The sequence below is a fragment of the Dryobates pubescens genome, chromosome 13 (genome assembly GCF_014839835.1).
Source record: "Dryobates pubescens isolate bDryPub1 chromosome 13, bDryPub1.pri, whole genome shotgun sequence".
Lineage (NCBI taxonomy): Eukaryota > Metazoa > Chordata > Aves > Piciformes > Picidae > Dryobates > Dryobates pubescens.
In genome coordinates, this window is record NC_071624.1 from 8,315,742 (window position 1) to 8,341,798 (window position 26,057).

The following is a 26,057-nucleotide window of genomic DNA, read 5'->3' on the forward strand; positions in this document are numbered from 1 at the left end:
GGTGACCAAGGCAGGGCAGGCAGCCACCCCAGGCCCACAGACAGGAGAATGCACAAATCTGGAAGAACAGGAAAGCAGGAGACACAGAGGAACACAGCTTTTTATCCTTTCCTCGATGACTTCCCAACCAAGAATCTGTGCACTTTGCCAAGGCAGCAGAGGTGATGTGCACAGTGCTCCCGAGCAGTGAGCGGCTGGGGAAGGAAGTCCAAATCAGGAGGAGACCAGTAGCTTCAAGACACAACAGCACTGCAATGTTAAGCCAGAATGAGACAACACACAGGCTCCAATCTAAAACTCACCTAGCAATGCACTCCTTCCTAATTTGCTTGGCAAGTACCAAGTGAAAAGCCAAAGATTATGGAAACAGATTAAGCTCAGAGTGTGAGCATCCCAGAGGAAGATAAAAGAAGAGGGGAGGGGGGGAGAATTAAATGTTGCTTTGTGAACAGTCTGAGGGAATTACACCAGCAATTGTGCCACGTTGCTCCCAAGCCCATGAGCAGCAGAGAAAAATACCACAATGCTGATTTCCATTTTAAGTTTCTACTTTCTACAGCAAGGTGAGATCTGAGTGCTTCCAACCATCTTCTTCCTTTCAGTCCTGTCCCTCAGCCTCCCCACGTCTCTCCTTCCAGCCCTGCCCATCTCCATTCAAGCAATCTTGGCCAGCCATTTCTCCAGGCCCTCGAAGTCGGCATCTCCCTCCTCTCCCTTGCTGCCCCGAGCACTGCACTCCACGAAGTCCACCTTCATGGGTAGCTGGGAGAAGTCAAAATCCTTGCCCTTCTTCCCCAGCTGGGCAGGGGCCCCAGTGGCTGAGCCATCCAGGCTGGTGGGGGCTGCAGAGCGTGTCACTCGTAAGGTATTGCTGCAGAGAGAAGGGAAAGGGTCAAGAACTGCGAGCGAAGTGCAGGTTACCTACGCCACAGCTGCCGGCGTGTTTCAGACTCAGATCTGCCAACCAGACACCAGCCACACCAAGGATACAAGGCCCCACTGCTGTCCTGCAAGGCACTGGCAGAGGCAGGCACTTAGGCCACTTCTCCCCAGTAGGCATAACTGAGGGGAGGCACTAAAGAGCAAGAGAGACAGGAGGCCACTCAAGGAGAAGGTGCTTAAACAGGTTTGGGTCTGTAATAAACAGCAAGAGCCAAGCGATGATGTTCTCCCCTGAGCTTCCCCAACAGCCCCATGGCAGGCACCAGCCACCAGGAATGACACTCCACAGCCCACAGTGCTCAGGATCAGCACCACTTTAACAGACTGACTGAGAAGGGCCACCTGTAAGATCAGGGACACAACCCACTGCCCCTTGAGTGTACCAAACACCTTTGGGGATTTAGAGGGGGGTGGAGTCTCCCCACTGCTCCTGAGAGCAACTCTTGCTCAAGGACCAGGCTGCAATGACACCCCTGCTCCTGCCTTTCAGCAACAGATCACATATTTGTCTTCCCAGGTTAATCTCCTTCCTGGGGGCAGTGGAACAGAGCCAACACAGGGTCCCAAACAGGCTCCTGCAATGCTTGTTAGCAGACCAGGAAAACCAAATACTCCCTACCCAGCTGTCCAGCTTTGCACAGTAAGTCCTTTGGCATCAGAAGAGCCCTTCCAAAAACCTTATGCCAGTACAACTGAGTAGAGCTACTGATACCTTCTCACCACTCACAGAGTGTGAGGAAGATATTTGGAAGGTATTTGTATCCCAGACAGGGCAGCACTCTGGCAGCCTTCAGGAAAGGACTGGCATGCTGTTTCTCCAACCCACAGACTCTAGGAGGCAACACACTGTGCCCACTGCTTTTGTGCATGCTTTAGCAAGGAGCAGTCTCCTCTCATCCCAGTTACACCTACAGGGACAAAACAGACTGCTCTTTTTCTACTTAGATGCAGCTCAAGGGGACTCCTTGAGCACTGAGGAGCAGAGTTTCATACTTACAGCTCTTTCTCCAGCTGCTGCTGAATTAGTTTTGCTGATTTTGCCATTGTGACATCTGGAGAGAGAAAAGGAAAGGAAATTAGCTTTTTGGTTTTATGCCAGAATTCACAAGCTGGTTCCTCCCCCCTGCAGGTACAGAAAGGCCTGTTCCTACTGTGCAGTCTCAAGAGCCACCAGGACAATGATGGCTGTGTCTGTGCTAGGAGAAGAGATTCTGGAGCTTTGGGTTTGCAGGTGTGAATGGAAGCTACCCAAGAGCCTGATCTAACATAGGGAATTAATTTTATCTTGATGGCCATTAAGTTGCTTCAAACTGAGGATGGGGTTTCATGTCCTGCTCACAAGGCCCAGCACTCTCATCTCTCCTGGCATTAGAGCTCAACACAGCCTTTTTCAACCCATGACATGTGGAGCCAAGAAGGCCTCAGGGAGCTCTTGAAGAAGTACACAAAAGAAGTTAAAAACCCTAATCTGATGCTGCTCAAAAGATTTGGTTTGTCTCACAGGGATTCACACTTTCACTGTCAAGGTTGTAGGGATTTGAAAATGCAGTCCAGCTGTTCCTGCTAGTCCAGCCAAGAGAAAACAATCCATTTTGTCAGCCATCTGATTTTGACAATAAAGCTACCAAGTGTGTACAAACAGTTCATTATGCTGAAGTTGATCCTGGTTTTGACAAACAGAAAGCCTTACTTAAGGCCATCTAAAAAGCCATGGGCCCTCCACACAGTGCTTCTCTTCAAAGCTATCAGACACACCTGACATAAGAATTCTTCCAATGGCTGATAGAAATGTTCCTGATGAGTAGTCCAAGTTTAAAACTCAGCTCAAGCCTTTGTTTTGTTGAAACTCCAACTCCTAACAAATTCAGCATCGAGGGCATTCACCCCTATCACTCAAGGGCCAACCCCAATATGTCCAGCCCACAATACCTTGTTTATTGCAAGCAATCAGCAGGGCTGGTGCATTTTTGAGCACGGTGCTATCAACCAGGACCTGGTAGAGGAACTCTGCCACATCCTTCACCTCCCGCTGGAAGGCCACACTGTCCACCACAAACACAATGGCTCTGAAGGAGAGAGGAAAGAACATATGATGGGCCTGAAGCTCTGCAGCCATCTTCCCCTCATCTAACACCTACTTCCACAACTCATCTCATCCAACACAAGGGCAAGATAGTATGTATTGGCTGAAATACAGCCCAAGTTCAGCCCAAGCAGGACATCTTCCCCTCTCTGCCCTGGGAATACACTACATGCCTGTACCCCTCCCTGCTACAGCTACTTTACCTCCTGATGCACTAAAAACACAGGTAAGCAGGAAAGCAGGACAGTAACTAACCCCTGCTATCTGATGGCAGAGCTGACTCTCAGGGTACCACCAGTCAATGCAGTCCAGCTCACAGCATCCCCAGCACTATCCCTTGGTTCAGCCCTTTTCAAAACATCACCTGCCCCCTCCTCCCCTGCCAATCTCCTCCAAGTTACCTGGCTGCAGCCTTGAACCTCTCCAAGAACTGAAGCCTCAAACTCTCATGGCCTGGAAGGTCGATTAAGGTCACATTAGCACTCTGGGAACAGAAGTGAGATGGTATTAGCAACACCTAGTCTGTGGGTACCTGTGATCAGGGACTGGGTGAAAACAGACTGATACTGGTTTCCAGACAGCCTGCTGCTGAAGCAGCAAGCACTAGGCAAGGCAATCTCCGTGCTGGGCAGATGCATCTTAACTCTCCTCAAGGTGCAGTCTCTCCACCAGCCCAAACAATTCTGACAGGCAAAGTAAATGCTGAGGAACAACATTAATGGCCAAGCCTCGGTATGAAAGGCAACACCACCAACAAACCACCCAACAGAGCTAAGAGAAAGCATGACTGCAGAGAAAAGAGAATGTTAACGCTTTTCTCAGCCACAGTACCATTAGGTACCAGTAGGGACACACAGTGCAAGTGACAAAGCTTCATCAATCACCTTCCTCTTGCAGACTTACACAGCAAGTGCAGCCACCTCTGCACAGCAAAACCAGGAACTGCTCTCCTGCAAGTCCTTCATACTGAATACTAATCTCTGAAGCAAGTTATCCATTCACACACACATTCTACCCAACTGCAAGTCTACCTAAATACACAAAACTTCCCCAGGAAGCCTTACAAGGGACTTTAATAGAAAGTTTCCCTTTCCACAGGCTGCCAGCCAGAGAGAGCAGTGATGTTACAGAGAACAAATGCCTCTCACACTCCTGCTCAAGATGTGGTCAAGTAAAGCCACGTCACTGTTCTCAAGCATCCCCTCCCAGCTTAGTGCCACCTCAGTCTTGCTGAGCGTGCCTTGATCCCTCCTCTAGATCATTGCTAAAGACATTAAAGAGAACTGGCTCCAAAACTGAGCCCTGGGGAAGGCCACTTGTGACCAGTTACACTTGTAAAAGCAGCTCCTTTTGCTCTCCTATAGAAAAATTACCACATGCTGCCTGCCTTTCAAAACTCAATACACAGATGTGGTTTTCAGTCAAAAAAGGTTTCACAATTCGACAAGCACAGAAGAAAGAACCCCTGGAGAGGAGCAGTCCCTAATACCACCCAGAATGCTTAGTGTGTGTTGCCTAGAAAACTCTAGCCTATGCTCAGACCTAGCTCAGGACAAGCTGGGAAGACTGCACAGCACAAAAATCACCAAGCCACGTTTAGCACAGGGAGCAGAAAACCAAAGCCAGTTGGTACTAGCTGCAGCAACCACGCACAAGTTAGAGTGGAAAACCTGCCTGCTCACCTTGTCATTGCTGGCTCTGTACACTGCAGAGCTGTCGGTGATGGACGTCTGGGTATCACGGTATTTGCCTGTCAACAGCTGCAGGAAAAAAAACTCATTTTCAGAGAAAGGCAGCTGGAAGAGCACTAGCCTCCTGCTTCATCGGCTCACACTGTCCCATTGCAGGAAGGTTTTTCCCCCAAGGCATGGGGCGGGGGAGGGGAAGGGATAAAACAAACCCAAACAAACCTGTTAATACAGTGCTTCTCCACATCACTAAAACAAGAAAAACATAATGCGCCTGCAAATACTTCACAGCACCAGCAGGAGAGGCCGCCAGGGGCTGACCGGGCGCCCGCAGCTTCCCCGCCCGGGGCTCCTCCCGTGGCCGCTACGAGCCCCCACCCCCGGCCCGGCTCCCCACTCACCCGCGCGAAAATCAACGTCTTCCCCGCGTCGCAGAGGCCCAGCAGCAACACGGCCTTCCGGCTGCTCCTCCTGCTCTGCACGAACCTCCAGATCACTGCGGGAGAGAGGAGGGAGCACCTCAGCCCGGCGCTGCCGGCACCGGCGCCCCTCCGCCAGCGCGGCCGGGCGGGTCGGCGCTCCCCGAGGCGCGACAGGGACTGCCCGCGGGCCGCGACTCACAGAGCGTGATGACGACGGCGATCAGCGCCAGAAGGACGGAGAGCACGGTGGGGTCAGAGGCCCGCAGCAGCGCCTCCAGGTGCGGCTCCAGCCCGGCCGCCATGGCCGCCACGCCACACGTCGCCGCACTCCGCACTCGGCTTCCGGCCCCGCGCCCTGCCGGGAAAGGAGCGGAGCCGGCCCGGGCTGCCGGGGGCGCGGCCGCCGCCGCTCACGGGAGTCGTAGTTCCGCGGGGCAAGGGGGCGTGGCTTGCGGGAGGCGGGCGGCGGGCTGGGGCAGAGCTCGGCGGCTCGGCCCGGCGCCGGCCGTGAGGGAGCTCGGTGCCTTTCCCGTGTGGAGGTGCAAGGCACGGCACAGCGAGGCGCTGGGGGGCGGTGAGAGGCTGCTGTGGCCAGGGCTGGGCTCCCCGGTTCCAGGGAGACAGGGAACTACTGGAGAGAGTCCAGCAGAGGCTGTGAAGATGCTGAGGGGACTGGAGCATCTCGGTGAGGAGGGATGGCTGAGACCTGGGGCTGTTAAGCCTAGTAAAGAGCAGCCTGAGAGGGACTCTTCTCGATGTTCAGCAAGAGCTGAAGGGCTGTTGCAGGCAGGAGGATGGGGCCAGACTCAGTTGTGCCCAGGGACGGGACGAGGGGCAGTGGGCACAAACTGGAACGGAAGAGGTTTCACCTAAACGTATGGAGAAACTTCTTTCATGTGAGGGTGCCAGAACCTTGGAGCAGGCTGCCCAGAATGGTTGTGGAGTCTCCTCTGGAGGCCTTATTGCTCTCTACAACTCCCTGAAGGGAGGCTGTAGCCAGGAGGAGATTGGTCTCTTTTTCCCAGGCAACCAGCACCAGAACAAGAGGACACAGTCTCAAACTGTGCCAGGGGGAGTTTAGGTTCGAGGTGAGGAGAAAGTTCTTCACTGAGAGAGTTGTTAGCCATTGGAATGGGCTGCCCAGGGAGGTGGTGGAGTCCCCATCCCTGGAGGTGTTCAAAAAGGGATTGGATGTGGCACTTGGTGCCATGGTTTAGTAGTCATGAGGTGTTGGGTGACAGGTTGGACTTGATGACCTTTGAGGTCTTTTCCAACCTTATTGATTCTATGACTTTCAGAACCTGCCTTGGCATTATGATCTTGGGCAACCTGCTTAGGGTGATCTTGCTTTTGGACTAGATGATCTCCAGAGGTCTCTTTCAATCCTGGTTAGACAACATGTGGAAGAATCACAGAATGCCAGGTTGGAAGGGACCCCAAGGATCATCTCATCCAATCTTTCTAGGTGATGGTGTCGTTGAAATGAGATGGCCCAGCACTCTGCCAAGCCAAGTCTTAAAACTGTCCAATGTAAGTGCTTCCCTTCCCTTGGGAGAAGTCTTGCTTTACACTTTCACTGGACAACTTCTGTCTCTTGCACTACTGAAAAAAACATATTCTCCTCTCATTTGGCTTTCCTGAAAACGTTGTGGTGGCTCCTCCTCCGTGTGGTTCTGTGAAATCTATGGAGGTGCAGGAAGTGATTTCCCCCCTCAGGTTAGCACCATGTCCTTAGTTTGACAAAACATCTTGAGCTTTCTGACTATATCTAGGTACTGTGTTTGAGTTTAGATCCTCTGATTCAAGCAAGATGTCCATGAATGATAGCCTGCTTGGAAGAGAGCCACCAAGATGGGCAAGGGTCTGGAGACTCACCCTATGGAGTGAGGCTGTGGGACCAGGAGTTGTTGAGCTTGGAGAAGAAATTATCACCTTTGCACCTGGCATCTGGAAGACAGAGCCAGGCTTTTCACAGTGGTTTCCCTCAAAGCCGGAATATCTTACCATCATTCTGCCCTCAGCAGCTCCTTCAAGCCTGCCCTGACAGCAGGACTGAGACCTGCTGGATTAGCCTAGACTCCGCTCCTGTGAAGCAGAGAGCCTCAGCAGATGTTTGTGTCTTGCCTTTTTATATTCATCCTGGATCAGAGCCAGGCTGCCCACTTACAGGTTTGTTTTCAGGTCAGCAGCACATTGGACAAAGCTACCAAAACACATGTTTCTAAGTAAATCCTAGGGTTGTTTTTGCAGAAAGGAAGTCTAACCCTGTACTCTCCCCATCAATATACTTACACATGTTTTAAAAGTACTGCCTAGCAGAAACTACTTCCAGCCATATCATCTTGTTTTGGTTTTTATTCTTCTCCACCCTTCCGCTTCCTTGACAAACACAGCAAGAGCCTGTCCCCCAACCACGCTGGGCAGCTCTCATCTTCTGGGTAATTAATGGGATAACCTGGGTGAAGCTAAAGCACAGAGAGTACAAAACATCTCCTAATTAGGCTCCAGGGCACATTTAATTCATTTTACTTTGGCAAACGTTGAAACAAATTTCTCTAAGGGGCAGCAGTAGCCTGAAGTGGCAATGGCCACGTTGGTTTCTGGCACTGTCCTACAGGGAGAGGTACTGAGGAAGGAATGGGTGTAAGGAACATTTTGAAGGATCTCAAGACACCCATTCAGATTTGAGATTTTATTTCTTGCTGTAATAGCAGTAGAGAACAGCAGAGTCTCAAACAGCCACTTTCAGAGTGATGAGGAAGGGCAGGAAGGCAGAGGGCCCTCTGTGGGTTGGTGTTTGGTGCTGAGGGCACAAGAGGAGTCATGGCTTGAGGTTTCCTTCCCTTCCAACAAGGGTCCTTCCCATGTCACTACTTGTCCTCAAGGAAGGTGCACACCTGGAGGAGATCTGAGAAGGAAAAGGGCAGGGAGAAGTTAAAATCCTGCCTTCAAACACTCCAGTCCCACCAGCACACATCCAGCCACACCAACAATGTAATTGTGTGGAAATGTCATCTTGCCACAGAAAAATGTGCCTGGGAGACTGAGAACAGCAATCTGTGGACTTGTCCTGGGCTCTTACAGTTACCTGATGGATTGCAGGTGTTGAGGCTAGCAACTGAAGCATAGTATTGATCTCCAAGGAATTCCTTGTACGTTATTCCTTCACGGAGTTTGACCAGACACTTGGTCAAGTCTTTAAAGAGAAGGTCCTTGGTTTGAGACTCAAACATCTTGAACTTGTCTTTTGCCACTCCTTTTGTTCCAAAGAGTTTCTAAAATAAAGGCAGAAAGAGGGAAGTGTATGGAAAAAGTAGGAAGCTGGCAAGATCCAGCTCTTACAAGCCTAGTTCTTAGTCTTAGTCCTTCACCATTACTCTGGGAAGCCCCCAGCCAAGCTCCAGAAATTTAGGACTGTATCTTCTGTCCAGCTGGTTAAATCATAGAATCATAGAATTGTTAGTGTTGGAAGGGACCTCAAGGATCATCTAGTTCCAACCCCCTGCCATGGGCAGGGACCCCTCACACTAGATCAGGTTGCTCAGAGCCACATCCAGCCTGGCCTTAAAAACCTCCAGGAATGGGGTTTCTTGCCACCTCCCTGGGCAACCTGTTCCAGTGTCTCACCACCCTCAAAGTGAAGAATTTCTTCCTAACATCCAATCTGAATCTACCTTTTTCTATTTTTTTTCTATTCCCCCCAGTCCTATCACTCCCTGACACCCTAAAAAGTCCCTCACCAGCTTTCTTGTAGCCCCCTGCAGATACTGGAAGGCCACAATAAGGTCTCCTTGGAGCTTTATCTTCTCCAGACTGAAGAACAAATGAAGGCTATTTCAGTTGTGGCACAACTGTCAAAGCCATTTTCTTTCCATTTCAGAGTCACTGCATGCAGAGACCATCCTTGGATGCTGCTAGCAGGTCCTATGCCTGGGTCATGAGTTAAAAGTAGCTGACTTCCTACCGCCCACCAGCAGACCCCAACAGTGGAGCAATATTAACGTTTCCAGGGTAAAATCCAACAGAGCTGGTTGAACCTGACTGCCTTTACAGCAGCAGCTGCAAGAGGTGTGTGTGCAGGGTGGCTCCTGTCCTACAGGGCTGTGCCTGACCCAGCTTTGTCAGAGATTCTGAAACCCCTCCCAGGGGGACAGCCCAAGCAATATAGCGTGACAAGAGCGGCCGCTACAATCAGGCTGTCACCTCCAGGTGTATTTGCTAAATGTACATATAAATACACATATCTTTAGCAAATACTTGTGTATCTATACTATATATGTGTATCATGAATATATATACACACATAAATGGTGCTAAAGATACACTGGAGCAGCAGAGGAGAAAGCAGTTTGGATGGGATGGAGGAAGCAGGAGGCTGGGGGACAATGCTATCACCCCATATCGGCAGGTTAAAATCTTCCAGGTTGCACTGAGCAGAGGAAACTCAGAGCATCGTTGCTCTAAAGGTGAAAACAGGCCACATAAAACCAACCCTAGAAGATCTCTTCCACCTCCAGTCCTACTAACCTCTTGTCTCTCCAGCAGCTCACGGACTTGTCTTGCTTTCTCAGGACGTGTGATCACAGCGTGGGTAGGAACTTTGGCCAGGTGGCAGTCCCGGTAAGCCATGACATTTTTCCGTTGCCCATCAGTGCAGAGCAACTCAAAATCTTCCATTCTCAGACTTTTGGCCCAGTCTTCTTTATTTCTGCCTTTAAGAAGAATTGGTTTGGAGATTCAGAGATCTCATTTCGCAGAGGAACACCAGCCTCACAACACCCAAGCAAGGTGGTTGTCCCTGCCTGCACCTACAGTGACACCTGGAGACTTGGCAGGTACAAAGGAGGCTGTAAGTAAACCTCAGGAAAAGTCAGTGGGATGAGTCAGACACTTGGAGCAGACAGGGAGATTTTGTTACATCATCTCTCTTGCCTCGTTTCCCAAATACTGGGAAAACTTCAGCTGCTGCCTTCAGAAATATGCCCTGAACATTTTCAGGCAAGTGGGGAGCTAGAGGGCTGAACAAAGGTGTCAAGGCAGAATTCTGTGGCTAGTGGACTGCCTGAATAATTGTGCAGCTGAAATTAAATTACAGTTTGCAGGAAAGGGGGAAAGTGTCCCTGCAGAAATGCCTGGGGAGAGCCACCCTGGGCAGAAGGCATTTGAAGTCTGCTTCTGCAGGAGGGGTGAGACTGACAGGTTGAGCAGGTAAAGCTGCTGTTACCTTCAGCAACAGGAACAAGAATAATGCAGACAGGGGAAGGCAGCCCTGCCAAGAGCCATGCAACAGATTAACCACCTACCATCAGTGTTTTCCTCAACGATTGAATGCTTAATAAAGGCCACATCACCCCGCTCCACCAGACACCTGAGGGGTACAGAGAAAGGCAGCTGATGTGGGTGCCTGAATCCTGGCCCATTCCCACAGCTTTGATTCTGACCTGCCTTATTTTGTTAAGTTCATCTCCTGGGAGCCCTGGATATCTGAAACACAGTCCTTTGATACATTTGGGGGTGAGGGGGTGGGGGGGAGTGCATTCTCCTCACATGATAAGTCAGGCATTTATTTTACTGTCAGAAGCAGCTTGGCTAGGCTCAGCGTCTGCTTTGCTGTCTGCAACGGCTGCCTGCACATCTTGTAAGAACACTGACTGGCACCAAAAGGACTGCACACTCTGAAGCAGGGTCTCTATCAGATGTAAATGAGGTAAGATTCATTATCTTTTTCAATTCATGCCCATTATGAATTACTTCGACTTGAGCTGATACTGAGCAGGTACAGAGGAGATGCTCCGGGGCTGGCCTCCGGGTTCTGCAGTTTTGAGAGGATCGTTCATTTTAACTAAGCCAGCAGCCTTTGTAGCTGAGAGTATCCAGTGGCAGCATTCTTTGCAGGTCTCCATCTTTTAATACTCTTTATCTGTGTTAAAATTGCAGCACTGTTGTCATTGTAGGAGGTCTGGCCAAAACGCTTGTGCCTCTCCAGGTTCACCTGAAGGCACCACAGAATCACAGAATGTTAGGGCTTGAAAGAGACCTGTAGATATTATCAAGTCCAAACCCCTTGTCAAAGCAGGATCACCTAGGGCAAGTCACACAGGAACACATCCAGGAAGGTTTTGAAAGTCTCCAGAGGAGACTCCACAACTTCTATTGGCAGCCCACTCTAGAGCTCTGTCACCCTCAGCATGAAGAAACATCTCGTGGTGTAAGCTCCTGTGTTCCAGCTTGTAGCCATTGTTCCTTGTCCTGTTACTGAGCACCACTGAGACGAGCCTGGCACCTTCATCTTGACACACACCCCTCAGATACTTATAGATAGTCATAAGATCCCTTCTCAGCCTTCTCTTATCAAGAATAAACAGCCCCAGGTCACTCAGTCTTTCTTCAGAGATGTTCAAGACCCCCAGTCATCCTTGTAGCCTCCATTGGACTCTCTCCAGCAGATCCCTGTCTCTCTTGAATTGGGAAGCCCAAAACTGGACACAGTATTCCAGGTGTGTTCTCACCAGAGCAGAGTAGAGTGGAAAGAGAACCACCCTGGACCCAGACCTAAAGATCAGAGCACAAGTTTTACAGAATGGGAGCTTTCTACATAATTTTGCAGGAAGCTGCATAAAGAAAAAATGTAAAGCTGGGTGTCAAGAGGGAGGGGACAGACTCTTCTCACTTGCACCCTGTGACAGGACAAGGGGTAATGGATATAAACTCCAGCACAGGAGGTTCCACCTTAACATGAGGAGGAACTTCTTCATTGCCAAGGTCACAGATCACTGGAGCAGGTTGCCCAGAGAGGTTATGAAGTCTGCTTCTCTGGAGATTTTCAGGACCCATCTGGATGCATTCCTGTGTGAGTTGTTCAAGATTCTGCTCCGGCAAGGGCATTGGACTTGATGATCTTCAGGGGTCCCTTCTAACCCTTAACATCCTGTGGTCCCGTGATATATATAACACTACAGACATACAGACCTTCCGCAATGTAATGGAGGAAAAGAGGTCAGCAAGTCAGTATCAGCATGAGGCTGTACTCCTTATGTGAGCTACCCATAAACTCTGTGATCAGACCTTGAAAGCAGCCTGGATGTTTCCGCCACCTACCGGAAAGCTCCAGTGTAGCCGTAGTATTTCTCGTGGCTGTTGGCCACGCACTTCTCAGGAGGGACTCCCTCGGAGCCTCGGCAGAGTTCACAGAGGCGGGAGTTAGGGGGAGAGCCAGGAGCACAGCCCTTACTGAAGTATTCATCTGAAGGCAGGAATAGGGGAAGAAAAAAAATGTTAAAGTGATCCCTTTTCCTGCATTGAAAAGTCAGGTTTGCTTTTAATAGTGCATCGTCACCCTGGATTTGTATTAAGTGTCACTGGGAGCTGGAAACTGGCCAGGAGAAGGAACAGGATTCAGGGCACAGCAGATCACATGCATCCAGTTTTCCCTGTGAAACTTGTTAGTGACAATGAAGCAGGACTAAGGCTCAGCTGCACGAGGAAATGTGGGAAAGGAAGAAAGTTTTCACAGCAAACTGCTCCCAGCTCACACAGGCACCGGCCAAACCACCACGGTTTTCATCAGTCATCACAACTGCATCTGGCACCTGGACAAGGGGAAATGGGCACAAACTAGAACCCAGGAGGTTTCACTTAAGGAGAAACATGTTTACTGTCAGGGTGCCAGAGCCCAGGACTAGGCTGCCCAGGGATTTCTTTGAAGACTTTCAGAACATTAGCAGGAGTCTTGGACTAGATGATTTCTGGAGGTCCCTTCCAGACTCCACAACCTCTCTAGGCAGCCTGCTCCAGGGCTCCATCATGCTTCCAGCAAAGTTTTCTCCTTAAGCTCAAGTGAAACTTCCTGGGTTCTTGTTTGTACCCATTGCACATTGTCCTGTCACTGAGTGTCACTGAAAAGAGCCCAGCCCTGTCCTCTTGACCTCCACCCTTTAGTTATTGTCAACACTGAGAAGATGAAGATCCCCTCTCAGTCTGCTCTTCTCCAGGCTAGACAGCCCCAGGTGTCTCAGACTCTCCTTGTAAAAGCTAAATTATGCCTATAATTATGAAAAGGAAATCTCTTAACCACAAGGTTCCTTTTTGGGACTGCTGCACAGGACAGGGAAAGGAGGCATAGCCCCCCAAAGCAAGTGACATGTAGTATCTTATTTTAAAGTTCAGTTACCAACAGCCTAAAACTTTGCTTAGTGAAATCTGAAGCAACAGAATCTTCTCCATTTCCAGTTCCAGGTGGGAATCTTTGAGGCACAGGAAACTTGGACCATCAGATGAGGACAGGAAACCATTTGTGCAAGCTGGTTCCCAGCTGGAAGAAAGGGATGCAGAACCCAGCTCACCGAAATTGCAGCTCCCTGTCATGTTGTGAATCAAGCCCATAGGAATGTTCCAGCCAGCAGTTCTCCCCACAGCAGTGTGGCATGACTTCTTGCCCTGCAGGTTCTTCCAGGTGATACCACTGTCAGATTTCTTCACAACAGCCACAGCGAAGTAGGAAGCTTTCAGAAGAGAAAGTTAAAGGAGAATTAATCTGAAGATCCCACTGTACTCCCTTAGGACAGCACTGGCTCCACCTGGGAGAGGGCACCTATGAACAATGTAGGAGAAATGCTTTGCCCTTGTAGATGATTTGGCAGGCAGTGACAATGGAAGAGTCTGCAGATGTTATGCATCTACACCCCTCGTGCTCCTGGAAAATTGTTATCCCTGACATCTCCCCACCCCTCCAAGCTCTCAACACTTGGGCATGCAGGAAGGCTACAGCCAGTCATACATGATGATTTTTTATCTCCTCTTTAGCAAAGGACAAAACCCTTCCCTCCTTTCCCTCTTCCCATTTCCACAAAGAACAATTCCCTTATGCTAGAACATTTCTGCTACAACCCAGACCCTCTTTTCTTTGGCACAGTTATGATGTGACTGTGCTCCAGAGAGCAGCAGCTGTGCATAAACCTCTGCCACTGCCCTGTGCTGTGCCTTGATATCTGCTTGGAGACCTGAACTTTCCACCTGACTCATACATCTGTCTCTCAATTTTTTAGTATCTACTTTGGACACAGTGGATCTTTGTGTGGAGACTGCCCATTTATTCTCCACTCCTGATTGTGTTTTCCTTTCTCCTTAGGCTCCTCAGGGCTGCTGTCTGCTGGCAGTAATTACCTGGTTCTCCGTCTGCTTTGCTGCATTGACTGTAATCTGAGGAAGGGGAGAAAAGAGAAAATATTAGATAAAAGAGATGGCAAATAAAAAAAATAAATTAAAAAGCATTGATTTTACTAATTTCTGGAGAAACTTCGTTCTAGAAGTAACTATTTCAGGTAGTACCTTGTGTATCGACAGAACAAAGCACAACCTCCATCTGCTCCTCTGAGCTCAGAGAACTGTTTTTACCCAGGCTGGTGCTGAAGGATAGGGACCTCACAATTAAACAGAAGAATCATGGAATTGTTTTGGTGGGAAAAGCTCACTGAGATAATGTGGTGGGTTGAAGTCCAACCATCAGTGAACTTAAGAGAGATCTCAGAGAGGAGCTGGAGGTCATTGTGCTCCTGAGTACTGACACCCACTCTCTCAAGGAAAGATGAGGTGTGCAGCAGTCAGCAGAGCTGTCTCAGACTACCATGGTGCAGGGTATCACAGTATCACAGTATCACAGTATAACTAAGGTTGGAAGAGACCCCAAGGATCATCGAGTCCAACCTGTCCCAACAGACCTCACGACTAGACCATGGCACCAAGTGCCACGTCCAATCTCCCCTTGAACACTGCACTGTGCAGCACTGAAGCTGCTTTCTAGGTTTCAGAGTGAAATAAATGCTTTTGCACCAGCTCATTCCCCACTACCTGGACCCAGAGGGGCAGCCTGGGCTGTGCTTACCCTCGTAGTTTTCTCCCATCACTGGCACCAAGCCACACACCCCAGCAGTGTAGACAAAACCTCCGTCTAAGCTGATAGCATCTGCTTCACCTTTCTGCAAGGAAAACAGTGCAGTGATGAAATGGCCCTGTCTGTCCAGTGCTTTGCAGGCCAAAGCTTTTCAGAATTCAGACTGTAGCAGAAGCACTTGATGAAAAGCAGAAGGGCTTGGGGCCAAAGGCACGGGAGAAGCCATCCCTAAGCATCTGGACAGATATGAAGTATGAGTGACGCAGGGAGAGTTCTGAGATTATCATTCCTGTGCACTTGTAGCCATGTCCAGCAGCAGCTCACAGTATCACAGTATGACTAAGGTTGGAAGAGACCCCAAGGATCATCGAGTGCCTAGGCAAGCACAGGCTCAGGCTCAGGTCTCTCCTGGCCTGAATCCATGCCAAAGAGATTTCCATAGCCCTCTCCAGGTCACATTTTGTGCTGCCTTCACAATTCTCATCTAACCTTCTGCTCTGCCACCAGCATCCCTGTCTAAGCTGGGAAACTGCTCCTCTTCTAAGCAGGCAACTGTTTTTCTCTGTATTTTACAGCAATTGTATTTTGCTTTCCTTTTCCAAATAAAAAGCTGCTTGACACTGGAAAATTGCCTTTTCCTTAGGAGAACTCAAAAAAACCCCAAACAAACCCAAACAAAAAAACACTGCCCAATGAAATTGGTTGAAAAATGTTAATCAGTGAAAAACTACTCAAGACCAGGGGAGGCTGGGTTCTGCCCAGTGGGATTTCTCACAAGGCTCCCAGTATTGCATTTAAAAATCTAACTCCAGTCCCCCCATCTGTTACAGAACCACAGAATGGTGGGGGTTGGGAGGGACCTCTGTGGATACAGAATACAGAATTAACCAGGTTGGAAAAGACCTTGGAGATCATCAAATCCAACCTACCACCCAACGCCATCTAATCAACTAAACCATGGCACTAAGTGTTTTTAAACACTTCCAGTGATGGTGACTCCACCACCTCCCTGGGCAGCCCATTCCAGTGGCAAATCACTCTTTCTGTGGAGAACAACTTCTCAACATCCAGCCTAAACCTCCCCTGGTGCAGCTTGAGACTGTGTCCTCTTGTTCTGTTGCTTGGGAGAAGAGACCAACCCCCACCTGACTACAACCTCCCTTCAGGTAGTTGTAGACAGCAATAAGGTCTCCTCTGAGCCTCCTCTTCTCCAGGCTAAACAATCCCAGCTCTTTCAGCTCTCCTCACAGGGCTTGTGTTCCAAACTCCTCACCAGCTTTGTTGCCCTTCTCTGGACACATTTGAGCAACTGAACATCTTTCCTAAACTGAGGGGCCCAGAACTGGACACAGTACTCAAGCTGTGGCCTAACCGGTGCTGAGCACAGGGGCAGAATGACCTCCCTGCTCCTGCTGGCCAGCCCAGTCCAACCCCACTACTAGAGCAGAATCCCCTGGAGCAAGCCACACTGATGGCTGAAAGAAGTAAAGCTGCCCTCCACCGGAAAGGTTCAGAGGGCCAAGGAGAGGACAAAAAGCCATACCATTATCTTAATAATGCAGTCATTGGCGTTGTCTGCCACGGTGCACTCCACATCCCCGTTGCTCATCACGCTCCAGAGGTCACACTTGATCTTCTCATTCTTGCCTACCGCACACCACCGCGTCTTGTTTTCTCTGCGGCTGGAGCTCAGATCATCTGCAAAAACACCAGAGGGAGGATAAGCCTAGAGCCCTGCTGAACAACAAGGCTACAGACAGGCTACAAACAAGCTGCTTCCTGGGCATGTGGGACTCGGCTGTGAAGCCATGTGTCTGCATAAGCCTGCTGCTGCCCAGGGCAAGATGTTGTGGTTTAATAAGCCCTGGGCTGTCAGGAGGAGCAATGATTCTTAAGGTGGAGGATGCTCAAAAATCAGCTTAGGGGTGAGACAGGAGAATTCTGCGTAACCCAAGCCACTCAGACAGATTTCTCTTAGATAGAACGTCACAACAGGTAGGCCACCATGCCTTAATGGTGCTTGGTATAGCTGCCTGTAATGCATTCTGTGTTTCTCCAGACCTCACAAGCCTAGATAACCACGAGATTAAGACCAAGATGGAAAAATAGGACTTGATGATCTTTGAGATTTTTTTCCAACCTTATTGATTCTGTGATTCTCTGAACACAACCTGGCTATGTCTCTGTGAGGGGACCTTGGAATAATCCGTACTGATGCTGCATTAAGTCCAACCACACCCTTCCACAAATGCCACCGTGCCTGAGCCCACCACGGCAATCTCTGAGCAACTACACATTTTAAGTAGGTTTTGGAGGTCATCTGTGGGATGCTTGAGTCTCAGAAAAGCCAGGCAGGACATCAGTAAAGGCTTGATGAGACTAGATGGAAATAGAGAACGCTGTTTCCCTCAAGTGGCCAACACTGGACCCGGCGTCCCAAGATGTTCTGTCCTCTTACATGCCAGAAATTGCTTTTCTAAGCAGCAGTGTTGACCACGCTGGATCTCTACCACCAGCTGAATAACTGTGGGCAATTTTTTGTTGTTGTAATTGTGGTGAAGGGACAGCAGGTGGAGTGTCCACCTGGTGTCCGACAGGTGGAATTTTTCCGCCCTTCTCGTGGTGGTGATGACGGTATTTTGATTTTGGACTCAGCAAATTCCTGCTGCTGATGTAAGTGAAGGCTGTGAATGTTGTGTCACTTTAATGCTAATACCTTCCAGAGGAACTATTTTGAAGAGAAAAAAATCCTGTTCCTTTTGCCCAGAGAGGTTTGCTGATTCCATCTCTCACACACAGCTCACGCTGCAGTGTTTCAAGTCCTGCCTACCTTCCTGAAGGCTCTGGATGGCATTGTAGTACTCATAGCCCAGGTAGAGCTGGGAATCCATCAGCGATGGGATACGCTTCAGCTGTACAGCAGAGTCTTTGAAAAGCAAGTCTTTCTGGCTTGGGTCCTTCTTGCCAGGTGGCCCAAAGAGGTGGAAGCTGCCAGTTGTGCCCACACCAAACTTTTCCTGCCATAAGGGGAAAAATAATCAGCAAATGATACATAGCAAAGCTCCTGGAAAGCTGAGAGAGCTAGCAAAGACAGAAGAAGGGAAGGAAAGGAGAGCTTGACAGTACCTGTGCTTTTGAGAGGAAGCTCCAGATATCATCAATCTTGCTATCATCTCGAGCCACAACAGCGTGGGCAGGCACCCTGGCCCAGTGGCAGGATTTGTAGTTATCCACAGGCTGACGGCTGCCATCCAGACACAGAAGCTCATAGCCATCCTTCTCCCCTGGGGCGTTCTCTGGAGGAAGGGAGGAACCATGAGTTGCACCACAAGGAAAACAGACCAAAAAAAAGCTCCAGTCTGGGGCATCTTTGTAATGAATTTCACAGTATCACAGTATAACTAAGGTTGGAAGAGACCCCAAGGATCATCAAGTCCAACCTGTCCCAACAGACCTCACGACTAGACCATGGCACCAAGTGCCACGTCCAGTCCCTTTTTGAACACCTCCAGGGACGGTGACTCCACCACCTCCCTGGGCAGCACATCCCAATGACGAACGACTCGCTCAGTGAAGAACTTTTTCCTCACCTCAAGTCTAAACCTCCCCTGGCACAGCTTGAGACTGTGTCCCCTTGTTCTGGTGCTGGTTGCCTGGGAGAAGAGACCAACCCCTTCCTGGCTACAACCACCTTTCAGGTAGTTGTAGAGGGTAATGAGGTCACCCCTGATCCTTCTCTTCTCCAGGCTAAACAATCCCGGCTCCCTCAGCCTCTCCCCATAGGGCTGTGCTCAAGGCCTCTCCCCAGCCTTGTTGCCCTTCTCTGGACACGTTCAAGTGCTTCAATGTCCTTCCTAAACTGAGGGGCCCAGAACTGGACACAGTACTCAAGGTGTGGCCTAACCAATGCAGAGTCCAGGGGCACAATGACCTCCCTGCTCCTGCTGGCCACACTATTCCTAATACAGGCCAGGATGCCATTGGCCCTCTTGGCCACCTGGGCACACTGCTGGCTCATGTTTAGGCAGGTGTCAATCAGCACCCCCAGGTCCCTCTCTGTTTGGCAGCTCTATTTATCTATTTATCTATTTATATCTGCTGAAGCTCAGGGGAGAGTTCCTTGCAGAAACCAGGTGGCACACGCCTCCTTTACGATGGTCATAGGGTATGGTGGTCGTGGGAAGGCAATGCAGAAAGGAGAATACACCTGCAGAGGTTCTCTCTGCCCCTCTCTTAATTAACCCATCAATAAGAGGATTTCTGTGGCAGTAGTGCCTGGACATCCAGACAGGCAAATGGATACAAATACAAACAGAGCCACACACGGCTTTTGAAGGCCAGTAGGTAGCCAATGTTAAGGCTGAAAACAGAGCCCAGCTTCCAGATCACCTGGTTACAAGAGAACTCAAGTGGGAAGGAACCCCTGAAGACCTCTGGTCCAAGCACCTGCTGAAAGCAAGGGCAGGCCAGGTTGCTTTGGGTGGATTTTGAAAACCTCTGAGGATGAAAAGTACACAGCTGGCAACTTGTCCCACTATTTGACTGTCCTCAAGAGGAAAATATCCCCTTGTGTCTGGTGATCCAAATCTCTCCTGTTTCAGTTTATGATTAGTGTTTCTCATCTTTCCACTATCCACCTTCTTAAAGATCTTGGCTCTGCCCTCTTGCTAGCTTCCTTCGAAGTACAAGCAGGCTGCTCTGAGATGCCCCCAAAGCTACCATTTCCCTAGACTGATCAAACCCACCCTGCTGAGCATCCCTTTGCAGGACAAGTGTTCCTGCCTCACGACCGTCTCTGTGGCCTTCTACTGATCTCACTGAAGGTTCTGGGCATGCTAAGCCATCTTCTGAGAAGTGCAGTCAGTGAAGTCTTGCTGTGGGTTGAATACCCTGTCCTTCCCTGACAGAGGAGCGAGGAGAATCAACCACAGAATTGCTCACCCTGCATTCGCTGCAACAACATTGCAGCTGGCTCTGAAATATGGCTGCCCAGAGAGGCATTCCAAACCCCCCTGGAAATGCTCCTGTATGGTTGACTTTGGGTGATTCTGCTCTAGTAGTAGGGGTGGACTGAATGATGTTCAGAGGTCCCTTCCAAACCTCTCAGAGAAGAAAAAGTGAACCTAACCCTAATCATCTCTCTCAATAGCAGCCCACACTGTGCAAAACATGTTCCCGGAGATGAAAGGAGAAGATGTTTAGGGCCAGCCTGGAGTGGAATGGAAGCCTGCACAGTGTAGACTAATTGCAAGATGGAGTAGCAGTGAGAGGTTGGACTAGAAAGGAGAGAAACAAATGATCTCACAGGCCTACCTTGAACAGTTGTGTGTTTCACAAAAGCCACATCTCCTTTACCATCCTTCAGACATCTGCAGGTAAGAGGAGCAGAAGAGATGTTAAAAACAAAAGCAGACATTGAGGACCCTATCTCACAGAATCAAAGAATGAGAGGGGTTGGAAGGGACCTCTGCAGATCATCTAGTCCAACCCCCCCTGCTAAAGCAGGTTCCCTCAGAGCAGATTGCCAAGGTTCACAGTGTCCAGGTGGGGTTTTAAAGCATCCAGAGAAGTATACTCCACAACCTCTGCTGTGAGGATAGGCTGAGGGAGCTGGGGTGTTCAACCTGGAGAGGATAAGACTTTATAGCTGCCTTCCAATGCCTGAAGGATTCTACAGGAAGGTTGGAAAGGGACTTTCCATAAGGGTGTCCAGGGACAGGACAAGGGGGAATGGTTTTAAGCTGAGGGAGAGTATGAGGGTGGTGAGACTTGAATAGGCTGCCCAGGGAGGTTGTGGATGCCTTCTCCCCAGGGGTGTTCAAGGCCAGGTTGGATGAGGCCTTGAACAACTGAGTCTAGTTGAGAGGTGTCCCTGCTCATGGCAGGGAGGTTGAAGTAGATGATCTTTCTTCATGGAAAGAGTGATTGGCCATTGGAATGGGCTGCCCAGGGAGGTGGTGGAGTCACCGTCCCTGGAGGTGTTCAAAGAGGGCTTGGACATGGCACTTGAAGCCATGGTTTAGTTAGTCATGAGGTGTTAGGTAATAGGTTGGACTTGATGATCTCTGAGGTCTTTTCCAACCTGGTTAATTCCATGAACCTCTCTGAGCAGCCTTCTCCAAGACTCCAGCGTGTGGACCTGCCACTTAGGGATGTGATTTAGTGCTGGTTCAAAGGTTGGACTGGATGAGCTCGGAGGTCTCTTCCAACCAGATATATTCTGTGATTCTGTGACTTCCCCAAAGGACAAATGACTTACTGGAAAGCTCCAGAGTACCCAGAATAAGGCGCTGAGCGGGAGCACTTGGTTTTGGCGTCTCCCTTGCACTGGCGGCACAGTTTTTGTTCACTGGTGGCACCAGGCACACAGCTAGCAGAGAAGAAGTTGGCCACCGCTACAGATGAGGAAGAAGAAATAGTTAGACTACAATTTACTTCTGCCAGGAAGGGAGGGAATGCAACAAGACTGTCAGCAAATGCTCTGTGAGCCACCTTTGAGCCCCCAGAGAAGATCAGGCAACACTGTTTTTACCGCACCACCACCCCTGGCTGCACATCAGCCCATTCCCCACCTCACCTTGTTCGATGGAGCCTGACTCTTTGCCCTCCCACTTGATGTCTCCCCGGTGAAGGAGTGTCCCAATGGGGATGTTCCAGCCAGCAGACCTGCCCAGGCCGGTGTGGCAGGAGGTCTTGCCCTGCAAGTTGTTTATCGTGATGTCTGTTCCTTTCTTCACTATGGCCACGGCATAGTAGCTGGTTGTGGAGCCTGCAGTGCAGGGAAAAAAGCAGGGGAGCAATGAAAAAGCAGGACTTGTGAACATTCCAAACCCTGCCAAAACCCCCATTTCAGAGAATTAAATGCTGCACTTCTGAACAATTAGCAACTTTGCTCCAACACTTACGGCCTTCTGGTTTACTTAGGGGTGAGCAACAGTGCCAACCAGCGCTGCTCATCACAGGTTGGAGCAGTAAGTGACCTGAGAATACCATCACACACTAACTGCTCTGCCAGTGAACTGACATTAGATGTGCCCATAGTTTTATAAGGATGCTTTCATGAGGCTTTTTGGCAAATCTTTGGCAAGTCTTCCCTCAAGTCCTGTTGCCCACAGAAGCACACATGTAAGCCTTGTGAGACTGAAATTCCACATTGAGTCTGTAAAATTTTACCTAGTCCTTCACATGAAGAACACCTCTGAGCTTTAGGGGTGGTACAGACCACAGCCTTCCATTTCACTGTTCTGTTTTCTTAGCTATCATGTTGAGAATGACTCTGCCATGTTGCTTTAATCCTGGATATTGTGGACAAACAGGCTGAGCTACAGGGCAGCAGTCAAAAGAGACTGGGAGCTTTGCAATGTGGTGGGATTGCAGGAGGGAAGAGAGACAAAAATGGGTTTACAGCATTGGTTTGGCTCCCAGGACAAAGATGGGAGGCACAAAGTGTGGTGCAGAGGCTAAGCATGGATGAAGCAACGGAGATAACTCTTATCAGAAGAAATGGCTGCAGAGCACTTTTAATGCTGCTCTTTTCTGTGCATTGCCTGCACCTCTCGCCTCAGTAATCTCAACTGAATGTTCCTCCACAAACACTGATGGCGATGTTGCTGCCTCTTCAATCATTTCTTTTCTCTTGATGACTCTGCAGAAAGATAGGCAGATTGTGCTATCTACCTTGCTGTTCTACCAGCACAGCTCAAGGCCACTGAAAGCAGAAGTTCTTTGACACCAGCACGATTTTTCATGCCATACTTATGGCATGATTTCTGCTCGTGGTGTTCTCCTTCCATGGCCACTGCATCATCACATCATCACATCTAACATGAGAAATGGGGCACTGCTTCTGCCTCTTTCCATTACAGTGACCTTATGACCATGGGTGATGATTCACACTCTGGTGTAACTGGAGTCTGGAAGCCAGGGACAATACCTCAGACACCCCAAAGAAATACTGCAGAGGCTCTGCATGGAAAGGATGGTCTTCACACTGTGAGTTTGTTACCATTACTTGGCTTAAAGATACCGCATGCAAACGTACCTCCAGATTGTTCGTAGACCTCAGCAACAATGGGCTTCAACTTGTAGGGGGCAAGGCCTGCCTCAAAAATGTGGCCACCATCCAGGCTAATGGCATCTGCTTCGTTATTCTAAATAACAGAAGGATTTGGGTCAATAAACAGAGAGCAAGGACACACAAGGGAAAACTGGGTTCTTGTTGGCGAGTCCTTCTCTACAGGGGGATCCCAGGTAGCAACCAGTGCCTCAAAGGAAACCCCAACCCTCTCCAGGCTGCAGTAACATCATCAGTGCCCAGCAGATATCCACTGCCCACTCACTGAAATGGCTTTTATGCAGTCGAGGTACGTTGCTTTCTTCAGGCAGCTCAGTGCAACGCTCTCTTGTTGCATGAGGTCCCTTAGACTATTGCATTTGGTCTCTTCCGCTGAGGATATTGTGCACCATCTGATGACTGGCTTGGGTGGAGCAGCAAAACACAGAGCTGTAGAAATAACCTCAAAGTTATTTTTGAGAGATAGCTGATATGTTCTAAGGAAGTCTCAGAAAAGGAAGAATCACAGCAGCACAGAATGGTCGGGGTTGAAAGAGACATCTGGAGCTCCTCTAGACCAACCCCCCACTGCTAATGCAGGGTCACCTAGAGCAGGTTGCACATCATGTCCAGGTGGGTTTTGAAAGTCTCCAGAGAAGGAGACTCCACAAAGACTCCGTGGTGCCTCCAGAAAGGCACTAAGTGAAGACAAAACCCATCTCCCTGCATGTACAATCTCCAGTTCCCTGCAGTCCTGGCCTCAGGTGACAGCCAGGTGCAGGATTATCCTTGCACATCCCCTAATTCATACAGAAAGCTCATCTCTTTTTTTTGCCTGACATGCACCTTCAAGACTATCTGGGAGAACCATTTCTGTCCCTAGATAATGGATGTCCTGCCTAGCATTGTGATTCAAGCAACCCAAGCTCAGGGCAGCATCCACAGGAGCTGGGGAACAAATCCACACATTCCAGCGGAAATCAAACTCAAGACTGCAAAATCAGAGAGGAAAGGTGGTCCACTGAAGCAGAGGGAGAGCAGCTCTGACCTGGCAAAGCTATATTCAGTATGTTGCCACACATGACCTCCTTGGCAGCTAGATCTCCTATGTTTAACTGTCCTCTTTGTATCTCACATCCTCCACTACACCCAGTAACAGAGATGTGTTTCAAAGAGGCAGAGATGTGGTGCTGGGGGACATGGGTTAGGACCAGCCTTGGTAGCATTAGATACTGATTGGATTTGATAATCTTGAAGGAATTGGTCTTTTTTCAACCAAAATGTTTCTGTGATTCTATGATTTTACAAACAAGAGAGTTGTGCAACTCTTTGGAGTGTGCCCATGACTCTGTGGGCATCCATGGCTCACTCCCTCCTAACCCTTGATGGCACATTTCATTCAGACATCTCCAGATTAATCTCTGCTGTTCCCATTTTCTCTTTCACTTTAGAATACCAAAATATTTTATAAACATTTAGCCAGTGTGCCCCTTTCTTAAAGGCACAGCCTCAAACTGCCACACTCTGAGATACTATTTTTCACTTGATTTTTATGCCATAAGCCTGCCAGCTGACATCTCTCCATCTTTCAGTGGAGATGCTGAATTTGGCCACATGCAGAATCCTTAGCCTTAATTCCTACTGCTGCCATTTACATCATTCAAGTCTTCACTGCCCAAAGCCATGGTCACCTTAATCACATGCTGCCAACCATCCTACCATTGGCAGAGGCTGGGCAAGGACATTCTGAGGGAGTCGGTCCAGTTGTGCTGGTGAACATTAAGAAGGCAACAGGAGCCTCTGCTGCAGAGCTTTTGGGCTCCTTCCATGCAGGGTAGGAGGAGGGACTCTTCACCATTCATAAAACCTCATTTCATGCTAGTACTCAGCAGAGGTGCTTGAGCAGCACAGGGAGCACTTCCCTCCAGAGGCCAGTAGACACCACCACAATTTGTGGGGAATCAGAAGACACCCAGTGGCTACTCTGAGAAAGGATCTCCTCTTCACCAGGCTGTGGCCCCCCAGGTCAGGTGTAGATGGCAGCAAGTTCCTTGCTGTGGCTACCTGCCCATTGCCTGCCAAACCCGTGAGCAGAGAGAGGGGCGAGAAATAGTGACTGCAAGCAGGGCCAGCACAGTTCAGGCACAAAATGCAGAGGAGCCCAAGCAAACTGCAGCTGCAGCAGCAGGATGGAGCAGAGCAGAAGAGCCACAAGCACAGAATCACAGTCATAACATTGTTCTGGATGCAAAAGACCTTTAAGATCATGGAGTCTAACCATGAGGAATCTTTCTTTAAGATCTATTTTATATGCACTGCCTTCAGGTTTAACCCAATGCACATGCAGGCTTGGCAAGGTGGTCTTGCTCTAGTTTCTCCCCCTCCTCTTCCAGCCCAGCAGTTGGCTGGAGGGTGATTTCTCCCCTTCAGAGCCAGTCCTGAGCAGTCCCCTCCCCAGCGGTAAGTGCCCAGAATGCCTTCTCCTTTCTGGTTCTGTGCTCAGCAGCTTGCTACGGGGAGCAGCAGTCCTCACTCCAGCTTCCATGCGCTGGCCCAGGGAAAAAGCTGCTGTCATCAGTGCTCCAAACACCATCCTGGTGGAGAGAGACCCACAGCCATGAAAGCCAGCATCACTTGATGTCCTGGCTTTTCCTGAACAGATGCCTGGGTCTGGCACACGCTGCAGCTCCAAACCAGCCGTGCCTCGGGGGACAGTCTGGCGTCCTGGGAGATTTTGACTCTTCTTCACCTAAAACTGCTTTCAGCAAGCACTTACCCACTATCCCGAAGGACAGCACAGCCGAGAGTATGAGTTTCATACTTGAGCAGGGAGTCGGGTGCCAGGGAGGGGTGTGCAGCAGCCTTGGTCACAGACTGTCCCCTCCAAGTCTGTGATGGCTCTGGAACCGCTTTCTGCCCCTTTTATAGAGGAGCAGCCCTGGCTGTGTTTGCAAAAGCAATGACCTAATGCTGTTTGTCC

At 49.6% G+C, this 26,057-nt stretch overlaps 1 protein-coding gene across 1 annotated transcript; it reads right to left on the reverse strand.

Moving 5' to 3' along the window:
• Positions 1 to 26,008, reverse strand: LOC104299285 (ovotransferrin). Its single transcript, XM_054166541.1, has 25 exons — positions 25,854 to 26,008; positions 23,364 to 23,527; positions 23,066 to 23,174; positions 21,602 to 21,793; positions 21,284 to 21,419; positions 20,338 to 20,393; positions 18,151 to 18,320; positions 17,855 to 18,041; positions 16,568 to 16,722; positions 15,016 to 15,109; positions 14,227 to 14,333; positions 13,478 to 13,652; positions 12,234 to 12,378; positions 10,439 to 10,503; positions 9,663 to 9,847; positions 8,224 to 8,410; positions 8,010 to 8,043; positions 5,550 to 5,659; positions 5,335 to 5,490; positions 5,115 to 5,209; positions 4,708 to 4,785; positions 3,427 to 3,509; positions 2,872 to 3,008; positions 1,940 to 1,994; positions 1 to 871 (listed from the first exon to the last, which is right to left on the reverse strand). The coding sequence occupies exons 1-25, from the start codon at positions 25,894 to 25,896 to the stop codon at positions 655 to 657; spliced, it is 3,135 nt and encodes a 1,044-aa protein (XP_054022516.1). The 5' UTR covers positions 25,897 to 26,008; the 3' UTR covers positions 1 to 654.
• Between the last annotated feature and the right edge of the window lie 49 nt (positions 26,009 to 26,057).

Bases quoted from the DNA above. Each gene is read 5' to 3' on its own strand.
- LOC104299285 (XM_054166541.1), bottom strand. From the start codon at position 25,896: ATGAAACTCATACTCTCGGCTGTGCTGTCCTTCGGGATAGTGG. The intron at 14,334-15,015 runs GTAAGCACAGCC...CCCCTTCCTCAG, and splicing joins GATGGGAGAAAACTACGAGG to ATTACAGTCAATGCAGCAAA. The intron at 3,510-4,707 runs GTGAGCAGGCAG...TTCTGTTCCCAG, and splicing joins ACAGAGCCAGCAATGACAAG to AGTGCTAATGTGACCTTAAT.